The 12,075-nt window shown below is 37.2% G+C and overlaps 1 protein-coding gene across 11 annotated transcripts in view; it reads left to right on the top strand.

The window, feature by feature from the left end:
- The window catches only part of RNF111 (ring finger protein 111), a 111,643-nt gene that overhangs the window by 84,668 nt on the left and 14,900 nt on the right, over nt 1–12,075 (top strand). For 8 of the 11 annotated variants that reach the window (XM_033437018.2, XM_012534779.3, XM_049705974.1 and 5 more), the window contains 2 exons: nt 6,422–6,741; nt 9,990–10,251. In XM_033437018.2, the coding sequence (XP_033292909.1) occupies nt 6,422–6,741; nt 9,990–10,251 (582 nt within the window). The remainder of the gene's footprint in view (nt 1–6,421; nt 6,742–9,989; nt 10,252–12,075) is intronic. The other 3 variants (XM_049705975.1, XM_049705973.1, XM_049705970.1) reach the window with 1 other exon arrangement.

Raw genomic sequence — 12,075 nt, 5'->3', positions numbered from 1 at the left:
CTAGATCCGTATCCAAAAGAATTGAAAATAGGAATGGGAGTTTTAAAAATTTTGATGATGTCATTTTCCCAATATTTTGTGTTGTTGTTTATTCTTTTGGTGTCACATCTAAGAAACCATTGCTTAACCAAAGTTCTCAAAGATTTACTCCTCTGTTTTCTTTTAAGAGTTTTATAGTTTTAACTCTTATCTCAGATTAACTGGGTCTTAAAGTAGTCTTTTTTCCGCTCTTGAATGACGGCACAGAGATAGCAACTTGCTGTTTAGTAACAGAGACATCATAGACCCTATAGCTTGTAGATTGACTATATCACCAATAATATCACCATTAATAACAAAACCACCATATATTTTCTATCTTTTTTTGGCTTTTAATAATATATTTAATTCTTATAATATCCCTGTAACTTACCTTGAGCAGATTGGAAAACTGCTTGTGTCTGGTTTAGATCTCCCTTCCCTGGAAACTTGAGGCAAAGGAGACTTGAGGCAAACTTGAGGAAACAAGGAGATTTCTCAGGGGTGTCTTTGAAGAAAAAAAGTGTAGGCAGAAGTGAAACGGGCTTTTATTTCATTTATTGAGTGCACTGTCTTTCCTGCTAGCTTTATGTACCCTATGCTTATCTAGATGTTATGTGAAACAGTCCCAACTTTATTTCAAGACAGTCTCAAAGCTTTTATTTATGTACTTATTTTTTAACACGCTTGTTTAGTTAGGATTCACATTTAATCTATTAGGTAGTAACTTCACTGCCTGAATGGCCTTCTCATGATATTATTCTATCTTTTAATGACCACCTTTGGGATAGACTTGCTCATGTTGTATTTCTCTAGACTAGGAGAACCTTGTTCCAGGCCAGATTGTTCCTCTATATGAATCTGATAGAAGCACATACAGATATTCAGATTACATTAGGGGCGTTCAATTCTGCTGGCTTTATTTCCTTCCAAGACTGTAGAACATCATTCACCTGTTTTCTTCACATCCTGTCATTACTTTGCACCTTCTTGTATATTTCCAACCTTGAATCACTTGAGCCATGTAGCTTCTCTCTTATCCAGGTTCCTAAATGGGACTGGTAAAAATCATAGAACCATGCAGATTGATGCCTCATCAATTTATGGTATCTAATCTTGGGCTTTTGGTAATAAGTTGTCATAGTGTGATAAATCCCAATCTGTTCTCTTTCCTTCCCCTCAGTGTCTATTCCAAAATTCTCTTATTCTTCTTAAGACTCTGATTTCCGGGGGTAGGGGGGATAAAAAAAATAAATGAAGGTTCTCAAGCATGAATACTTGTAACTTCCAGTCCCTTTAATAAAAACTTTTGTGTATTTATACCTATCCATATCTCCTAACTCCTGGTCTCTTAACTCCTTCTTATAGTTTCCAGTCTCTTTATCTATGCTCCACCTCCTGTCCTTTCTTGTGTCCTTGACCTTGCTTTATCAGTTATCTTCCCTGTGTCTTCAGCATCTTTGTTGGTTCCATCCCCTTCATACACGCACGTGTACTTTTGTGTTAAGTCTATGTATACCTAAGTGGATCTTCTTCACCTTAAACTCCTTCATTTAACTTTAACTCTGACTCCTTTCAGAACAAACAAACATGATGTTTAAAAATCTGGCAGTAATTTTCTTCTCATCTTATTTTCTTCCAGGACTCTATTTTCATCCCTTCTTTCACTCGTCCATCTCATAACTGTAGGTGTTTTCACCTACCACCAGTATGCCGATGACTCACCGTATTGCTTCCAGAACACTCTCCTTGTTTTAAACTTTCATATCCAACCGCCTCTCCTCTGGACCATTCTGCAGTCACCTCAAACTCAACATGCCCCAATCAGCTTATCATCTGTCTGACTTCTCAATGTTCTTAGCTTTATGCGTATATGCTATCTTATATATTCATTTATTCAGCAAGTATTTATTGATTGCATACTATGTATCAGGCACTGTTCTAGACACCGGGAACACAACATAAACAGAGCTAACAATTGTAGTGGATAATAATAGCTAACATCTGTTGAACTCATAATATTGGTCAATAATTTATTTATATTAACTCTGATTTTTGTAATAACCTATGAGGCAGATTCTATTATTATTTTCATTTTACAGGTAAAGTAACTTGTCTAAGGTTATATGATAGTGGAGCAAGAATTCAAACCTACAAAGTCTGACTTGGATCTTGTAATCTTCCTTTATGCCAGGATTTCTCAACCTTGGCACTATTGTCTTTGGGCTGGACAGTTCTTGTGTGTGGGGGGGGCGGGGGCTTGTCCTGTGCATTGCAGGATATTAGCAGCATTATTATTATATTTTTAGTTAATCTTTATTAGAGTATAGATGCTTTAATGTTGTGTTAGTTTCTGCTGTACAGCAAAGTGAACCAGCTATATGTACACATATATCCCCTCTTTCTTGGATTTCCTTCCCATTTAGGTCACCACAGAGCATTGAGTAGAATTCCCTGTGCTGTACAGTAGGTTCTCATTAGTTAACTCTTTTATACATAGTAGTGTATATATGTCAATCCCAATCTCCCAATTCATCCCACCCCCCTTCCCCCCCACCCCGGCCCGCGTAGCCATAGCAGCATTCTTGGCTTCTCCCTACTAATAACCAGTAGCACTACTTCCCCTCCAGCTGTGACACCAAAAGTATCCCCAGGTGTTGCCAGATATTCCCTGGGGGGCAGTGTTGCTCTATACTGTACCTAGAACCTAGTGCTTCTGTTATAATACTGGTTGATTTCTGTTTTAAATTTTCTCCGTACTTGATGATGAGCTCCTTGAGGACCAAAGATCAAGTCTTTCTTTTTTTCAGCACTAAGCTGCAACCATGCAGGCTTGCCTCTTTTCCCTGTGCGGTTAGCTTAAATTTAGCAAGTGCTTATTGAACCACCTACATTGTGCAGGCATGTTTCTAGTTTCTAGAGATAAAACAACAAAGGCAGACAATATCCATTCGTTATTTTAAAGGCCAGGACTTTCATTTTTCAGTATCTTTGTAGATCCTTAACCATGTCATTATTATGTATAAGACTTGCCAAATAAATGAATAAATGCATGAGTACATCTCAGTAATCCTCCTAGAATTACAATAAAAGTATTTTAACCAGCTTGGTGTCACTGGGCTGTGGAGTTAATTCTTCTGGTGTAGATTTTCGATTATCTATTTTTAGTGGCCACTCAGCGGCCTAATTTTAATAAAAAAGGCAGTGTTTTATTTACTCAATCAGATGTCTTTGTATTTCACCTCTACTGTGGCAATTTTCTTTGGTCAGTAACTCTTGAACAAGAGGAGATTCAGTTGTCTTTACTTTGGATTGCTACCTTGTTTGAGCAACAAAGAGCTTCTGAACTGTAGGAAAATAGACATTAATTTAATTGGAAGCCAAAACTGTACCATAAGAAGTAGAGCTATAAGGTCAGTCCTCTTTTAGGGGCCATACTGTTAATCATATAACCCCTTAAATATGTGTTCAGCCTTAAGGATATTAAAGTCATTGTGCTTCCTCTTCACTCACTCTGAGTTTTGTATGTGAAATAATTGAAGACCAAGAGGGCAGATCGTTTCCAAACAGGTTAAGTGTCATATCTGTTACTTCAGTCATGGCCCTAGCGGGCCCTAGATCTCTTGCTCTGGTTACAGACTCATCTCCTGAGTCTTAGAGTTACACATAATCCTCAAATAATTGGGTTTGTAAAATTAACGTGTCATAGTTGGCAGGAATCATGAAGGTCATTTAGTCCATCCACTGAATGGATTTAGTGTCCCAAAGGTTTTCGATTTTCTTTTCTGAAGTAACACACAATAAATGACATTTACTTGTGTAACACTTTGACGTGGGGGCTGAGATATAACCCTGAAAATGTTGTAGGAAGTAAAGTTCCTATAATAATGATATTGTTGTAAATCTTACAGCCTTTGGGAAATAGCTACTTAATGTTTGATTCAGCATAGCGAAGATAGGCTGCTGATCATGGTCAGTTCCAGGTATGCCAGTTGTGACTCTGTCCAGGTTACTCAAGAAATTTGGAATGCAAATGAATGAAAGTGATTTAATTATAGAACTGACTTTGAATCTGCTGTCACTTATGTTTTAAAAGTGAACAGCTTTTTGACTTTCATTGTTTTTTGATACAAATTATTTGTAATATTTAACCTCTCAACTGATGATAACAAGGTAGTACTAATTCCAGGAGGCTATTAGAGATTAGTAAGAATTTGTAATTTTTTTCCATCCAAGTTTACAGACTCCTGAATTCTAGTTCTGAGGTTAAGAACCTTTACAAAAGGGTTCAGGAAATTAGCCCAAGTAGGCCAGAGTAGGAACTTGGGGTGGGGGGAACCAATATACATAGATTTAGAATAGAGATACTGCCTAACAGGGTTTAGATCACAGACTTTGCCCAGAAGAGAATCAGCAAAAGCAGGATAGGACATGTATGGGAGGGCAGACCCAGGAGAATTACAGGGAGGTGTACTGCAGTCAGACCCATCAGTCAGAGCCTGAAGCATCCCTACCCAGATTCATTTATGTGAGTCTATAAATTCCCTTTATTGTTTAAGCCAGTTTCGGTTGGATTTTTGTATTATTTGTAAAGAACCAGAAGATTCCTAATTTTGGTACATTGGCCCAGAAGAGAATAGCTGTGTACTGTGAGCCAAATAGGAGCAGGGTATCCCTGGTATTGGTTACTCTAGAAAAAAGGCTAGAACAGTGGTACTCCAGAATCCTAAGGATTCTGAAGAGATGCCTCATGAGTCACGTGGGGGTGGGGGAAGGGAAGGACAGGGATTTGGGTTTTCCACTCTTCTAATTTTTATTTTTAAGTAAAAAAATTTATCTCCATTTTTATCTGTTTTATCTAATTTCCACATAACATGTAGTTTGAGGAAAGGGTGCTTTTTTTTAGAGGAGTTTGAAACACTAGGATAAACCTTCTGGGGACACTTTCTGCTGTTCTTTTGGCATGGAAGAACATACCTTCAAAATAACTCTGGGCATGTGACAGGGCATAATCAGGACTCAGATATTTCATACCTAGAGGATTATTATCTTTTCTAACAACAACCATGCAAGGCAATTATTGCTACATTTAATAGGTGAGAAAGGGGTTAAATAACTTTCCTAAGGTCACATTGCTCCAGATTAGACAGGCTCAGGATTAGAACTCAGGCCCATCTGACTCCATGTTTTTTCCCACTGTTCCACCTTGAGTCACTAGATCATTATAAGAGACCTTTAATTTTCAACATAGTAGAGTCTTATTTCTTATGTTCTATTGGGTCTGAGTTTAGAGACCAGAAGGGAAAAGACATTGGAAGTTAGTGAGACTTAGCCAGATTTGCTCTGAGTTGGGTGGTTATGTCTTTTTTTTAAATAAATTTATTTATTTATTTATTTATTTTTGGCTGTGTTGGGTCTTCATTGCTGCGCGTGGGCTTTCTCGAGTTGCAGCGAGCGGGGGCTACTCTTCGTTGCGGTGCGCGGGCTTCTCAGTGCGGTGGCTTCTCTTGTTGCGGAGCATGGGCTCTAAGCACCCGGGCTTCATTAGTTGTGGCATGCGGGCTCAGTAGTTGTGGCTCGCGGGCTCTAGAGCGCAGGCTCAGTAGTTGTGGCTCACGGGATTAGTTGCTCCGCGGCGTGTGGGATCTTCCCGGACCAGGGCTCAAACCCGTGTCCCCTGCATTGGCAGACAGATTCTCAACCACTGTGCCACCAGGGAAGCCCGTGTAGTTATGTCTTAAGAGGATAAGATTTTAAGAAGTACATAGTAGTCTTCATTATATAGGAATGATTTACAGTATTGGAGGCTCATGGAGCTCAGGAGAACCTTAGCTTTGTTGCATATAATGGAAAGACTCCTATGTTATTTTAGAGTTTTTAAAATACAATTTAGGGCTTCCCTGGTGGCACAGTGGTTGAGAGTCCGCCTGCCGATGCAGGGGACACGGGTTCGTGCCCCGGTCCGGGAAGATCCCACATGCCGCGGAGCGGCTGGGCCCGTGAGCCATGGCCGCTGAGCCTGCACGTCCAGAGCCTGTGCTCCGCAATGGGGGAGGCCACAACAGTGAGAGGCCCGCATACTGCAAAAAAAAAAACAAAAAAAACCCTAATAATTTATAATGACCTAGGAAAAGGTGATCTATTGCCATATTTAAACATCATGGTAAATATAAGCCTCCTAAAGCTTGCCTGAAAATCCCAGTGAAGATCACTGCCTGAAATTACAGGATATGCGTGTTAAGAATGTGACTATATCACATTATTATTTACAGATATTTGAATTCAGTAATCACTTCTTAATTATTTACTTATTTATACACATTTATACACATATATGAAGTATACACTTTCTTTTACACAGTGATATTTGATCATTTGGTTCTATGCATTTTTTCGTTTCAAGATGACTCAAGGAGAACTGCACCTAGTGCTATAACGGAAACTGGCCCTCCTGCGATGCCAAGGTTACCTTCCTGCTGTCCCCAGCACTCGCCATGTGGAGGGTCGTCTCAGAGTCACCATGCATTAGGACATCCACATGCAAGTTGCTTTCAGCAGCATGGCCACCATTTTCAGCATCATCACCACCACCATCATACTCCCCACCCAGCTGTCCCAGTGTCTCCCTCCTTTGGTGATCCTACTTGCCCTGTGGAAAGACCTCCACAAGTACAGGCACCTTGTGGAGCAAATAGTAGTTCTGGTACCAGCTACCATGACCAGGTATGTGGAATTTGATGAGTTCATCTTGAGTTTTTAAAATTGTGGTTCCTTCGGGAGAAAAAAACAAACCCTAATGATAAATTTTATATGCTAAATAAGTCATTCTTGTTGCCCCTGCAAGAGTGGCCTAATTTAATGATGTGTGATTTTTTTAAATTAAGTATTTAAGATTTTCTCATGTAAATTATTGCAACTAATTGAGGGGGCCAGGGATGTAGAAAATTGGATGTGATACTAATTTTTATTCTGGAATGTTTTTAGGTGTTTTTAGTTAAATGTAGGTGGATCTAAACTTTTGGGATTTTATTTCAAACAAAGTGTTGAAACTGCAGTGTCAACCTAATGCATGAGAAATTCGGGAATTCTCCCAATTTTTTCCTCCTCTACCCTACCTCCTATTCTGGAGCCTGCCTATAATCTCCACTCATCTAGAAATAAACAGCCGTCTCAGATGCAGACCTGTGACATAGTTTCTCAGGAGCAGATGAGGTTTTTAGTTTGTGGGAAATTGAAATGTCAGCAAAAATTATAAGAAATTTTTTGCTAATTAAGTAAATTAGTTGATGTTATTAGTGAGTGCTTGATACGTCAAATAATATTAAATTAATATTGGTGGCCACATGGAGTAAATAAAGTGAGGTGTTATGTGCTATTTTAACTTTTGCTCCATTGTCTCTGTGTATAATCGTGACATAAACCTTGGTGGTGCATGCTTTAAAAATCAAAACATGTAATTTAAAACTGTAAGTGACACGTGCTAAAAAATGTGCCAGAAAAAAGTCAAAAAGAAATTCAGAGCAGCTCCTTTACTGTACCCTCTGACCTTTCCTAAAGTACTTGCTTCATCTTTTAAATTTTCGCTGGTTATCTCTTCTGGTTCTGACAAATTAAAAGTAATTAAGAAAGTGGGGTGTTCCCTTAAGAAGAAAAAACTAGCTGCTGATACCAAAAGGAAATTTGAAAGGGTTTAGTAAGAAATATTATTAAAGAGATTTTAGATGATGTTTTGGTTCTGATAACAGTTCTAAGTATTAACATCTATGGATTGTCTAGACCTGTTCTACCTCTTGGGAATGAGGAAGCAACCTGAGTGAGTTAATTAGAGGAAGAATCTCTTTTGTGTAAAATATAGATGTAACCTACTCACCTATATCTAAGTAGAGGTATTTGGACTGTACACAAAGCTTGAGAAGAATCAGCAGGATCAGGCATTCAGTGGTTATAATGGGTATGAAGGTAAACAAAGAATGAGGTTTTGGAAATATGAACGCTTTGAGATTGATGTAGCTATTTGTAGGACTCTGAAATTAGCCACATGCTCATGAGGTAGCCTCGTATAGTCTCTGTTTGAGATCTGTGTGGACACAGCAAGAAGTTGAGGAGAGGCAGACTGATCTGAGGGTTTATAATTGTGTGGATGTCTTATGATTGAGTGTCAGACTGTAGATAGGCAGAGAAAGATTGGGGAGGATTAGGCTTGACGAGAGGAGTTGCAGTAATCACTTGACTCTGTACTACTCCTTTTGATGTAGCTTTCTCTTTTGAGAGAATAGTTTACTTAGTGCTGTGCACTAGTTACGAGCTGTGTAAAGTAATATTTGCCATTTCTGTGCCATTTTGCTTACCCTCCCTTTTCCTTCTATAATAATAATTGAATGAACTGTTGGAATTGTGAGGAAGAGGGTTCTCTGTGTTGATTTTTCCCCTTTTCTTTTTATTCTCTACTTTTAACTTTACCCTCGGTTCCTTCTAGGAGGACCTTCACCCTACTTAACTCACTCTCTGGGAGTGTTCTTAATCACTGACTGGAGAAGAAGATAGGAAATTTGCTCACCTTCATAGTATGTTGATATTCCAGTCCATTTGCCAAATTTTAGCCTAAATAGGAAAATACGGAAAGGATTTGAACCATAAGTAATAATTCACAGTCTTAAAATATTACTCTTAAACTTTATTTATTCAAATTGGGAGCATATATTGTATTTGCCAACTTAAAAGAAAGAGCCCAGACATTTACTTAATTGATTGTAGACACATAATATAGAAGAGGAAAGTAGCTCTTTCTTTTCACCTTCCTACAGCTTCTCCTGTACCATCATCCTCCTTCCCTTTTGGTATCCAGAGTTTCTCATGTTTCTGTTATCCTCTGAGCTGGGAGGCCATTGAAAGTACAAAGACAACTCTGTCTCTAAAAAAATAATAATAATAAAATAAAATAAATTTTTAAAAAGTACAAAGACCACTATGGTTCCTCACTGGACTGGGTGACCTGGGCCTCTAATAAATGCATTACCCTAGCTTTCCTCACCTCTAGCCCCTCAGCTTTCAGTATTGAACAATTCCTGCATGTGATTCCATATATAACATCTTTATTTTCTTTAATCATATTTTAAAAATTACAGCTGTACTGAACACTAAGCAAAGACTTGTATTTAAAATACTTAAGAATATAAAGAAGCAATTCTGTTTCTGTAATCTGCTCTAGAGTAGAAGGTAAAGTGTTTTACTAAGCACTTTTCAAAGTGCTCAGGGGAAAAAACTTAATTACTTTTGAGTAGAGATGGAATCTAGACTCTTTGATTTTCCAACTTGGTAAATGGGCCTTCCCTAAAATTATATTCCTAATAAAAGTAATCATGGTTTAATCTTTTTTTTTTTTTAAGAGAAAAAAGTTATGAGGAAAAGCTAGCTAATGGTTTAGCTTGAATAATCTTAGGCCCTTTGTTATCTTGGATAATGTTTGCACTATTAAGAGTTTCAGTTGAATGCTTGCTGTGTACAGTTTAAAAACAGAACAAATTTTTACCTGGAGCCTTAAATGTTTTCAGTGGTATGATTATATGTTTTGTAAAGGAGTCCTAAATTACCAATCAGAATTTTGGGGTAAAGGAGGATATGGAAGTATGATTTAAAACTTTCTTTCTCTCTTAAAATCTAGATTATGGAAGAGAAACAGATCTTAAAATAATATATTAATTAACTTTTGTTCATCTTACAGCATGATCTCATGCTTGATTATTTAAAATTGATTATAGATTTTAAGTGTATAAGCACTACAATTTTTACAGTCCAAGATGCACACAGTATCTTCTTGGTGCTCAGTAGGTCTTCACACTCAAAATTTTTAGCAGTTTTAAATTCATAGATTCTATTTTTCTAGATTGCATTAGGAGTACTTTTATAATATAACATGAAACAATGTTTTGACCAAATTTTAGAAAGATAAAACATAGTTCCTCTTTATACAGCAGGCATTGCCAGTAGACCTGAGCAGCAGTGGTATCAGAAGTCATGGAAGTGGTGGTTTTCATGGAGCATCTGCCTTTGACCCCTGCTGTCCTGTTTCCTCTTCCCGAGCTGCAATCTTTGGCCACCAGGCTGCTGCTGCTGCCGCCCCGAGCCAGCCATTATCAGTAGATGGTTACGGATCCAGCGTGGTTGCACAGCCCCAGCCCCAGCCCCCTCCACAAGCCTCGCTGTCATCTTGCCGACATTACATGCCGCCTCCTTGTAAGTATGAATTTAACAGGCAAAGAGCTTAGAGGCACATAGATGAAGCATCGTCCTCTCCTCATGAAATAACCTTTCAGTAATACTAGTTTATAAATTTTTAGTACCTCCTTGGCCTACGAGTGGAGTGTATTTTTCCTATTTCATTTACCTCACGTACCCAAAACAGTCTTCTAAGGCAAAAAGGGCAGATGTTGTTGTAAAAGGTCTGGGAAAATAATAAAAAGTATATTTTGTCTGTTTGACATACTAACATTTACGTTTTAATTAATATCTATGAACTCGTACATTGAATGGCACCTTAGATTCCTATAAAAGGAAATTTTAAGGAATTAGATTTATCCTTTAGGAGTAAAAGGAAATTTGTAAGTTTAGTAGTCATTTCTACACATAGGAAAGTAAACTTTGATTAATAATTCTGAAGCTTAACTGAGGCACAAGAGAAAATTCCTTGACAGAAAGCTTTGCCAGTTGCAGAAAGGTTTCTGTACTCATTTGATGCAAGCAATTAAAATAGAATCAGACATGGCTTTTCTAAAGAAATTGAAATCTATGAGATACCATAAGAAATGAGAAATACCGTTAGGCTGTGTAACATATATTTATTGCTCTGTTAAATCATAGGTTAATAATCAGATGGAAGCTTATTAAGTACTTTGATTTAAAAGAAACACTGAAAATTCATGCCAGGGGTAAACCAGAAAGTTGGCAAGGAAATTTGCTTTTGTTTTGATTACATACAAGGGATAATTTTCAATTATATATCTTCTTAGATCTCTTCTTCCAGTCCTATAATTTTTAAAATCTGGGTCCTGCAGACACAGCTGGAGTCAACCCAGAATTTGTACAATGAAATCTGGTGATATATCGCTTTTCAAGAATGCAACTTCAAAGTATAAGGTAGAAAAAAGGTTTTGAAACGAGTTAGTTTTTGCAAAGCATTGACCAGTGGGCAAATTCTGTGTGTGAACACTGGTATGATATACAGGCTATTCTGTAATACTTGTTGATATTCATCTTTAATTGATTATCTTTTATTGAGAACTCAAAATGTGTGGTTTTCTCCCCATCCCCTTTAAAAATAATATACTGAAGCAATTTATAAGTGTATCCATTCATCTTTTATGTCCTAATAAAAAAATGTTTTAGACTTAAACTGGTTTTACTTTTATCATAAAAGTAACTGGTGTACATCCTAAGAAATTCAAACTGCAGAATGATATAAAATGAGAAGTTAAAAGCCCTTCTCCTTTCTTCCCACTAATGCTAATATACCTCAGAAGTACCAACTGTTTATAGTTTATTAGAAAACCTTTTAGAAATTTTCTTTCTCCACACGTTATTATGACATATCTCTCCTTTTTTTAAAAAATGGGATTATATCAAACATAGCATTTGCCTCTTGCTTTTTCATTTGTGGTTTTTTTAAAATTCAACAATACGTCTTAGATTTTTTTTCATATTAGAATATAAAAATCTATCTCATTTTTTTAATACCTCATAATATTCCATTGTATATTAAATTAGTCCTCTGTTGATGGACACTTAAATTGTTTGTAGTTTGTTAGTCTATCTGTAGGGTAACTTCCTGGGAGTGAGATTGCTGGGTTAAAGTGACATGCTGAACTTTAAAGAAGCAAGATCAAGAACGTTTTTTGTTTGTTTGTTTTTAGTGGCAAGAACACATAAAATAGAGAAGAAGGGAAATGGTCTGTGGGAAGGCAGAATATGTCACCTTTATACAGTTTTGTTTAGATAAACAGTGTATTATAATGATGGCTGAATTTTTCACCACACACAAAAACTGGCAACTATGTGAGGTGA

Source organism: Orcinus orca, chromosome 2 (assembly GCF_937001465.1).
Source record: "Orcinus orca chromosome 2, mOrcOrc1.1, whole genome shotgun sequence".
Taxonomy (NCBI): domain Eukaryota; kingdom Metazoa; phylum Chordata; class Mammalia; order Artiodactyla; family Delphinidae; genus Orcinus; species Orcinus orca.
The sequence above is the reverse complement of the archived record's forward strand: the minus strand, read 5'-3'. Positions and strand labels throughout refer to the sequence as shown.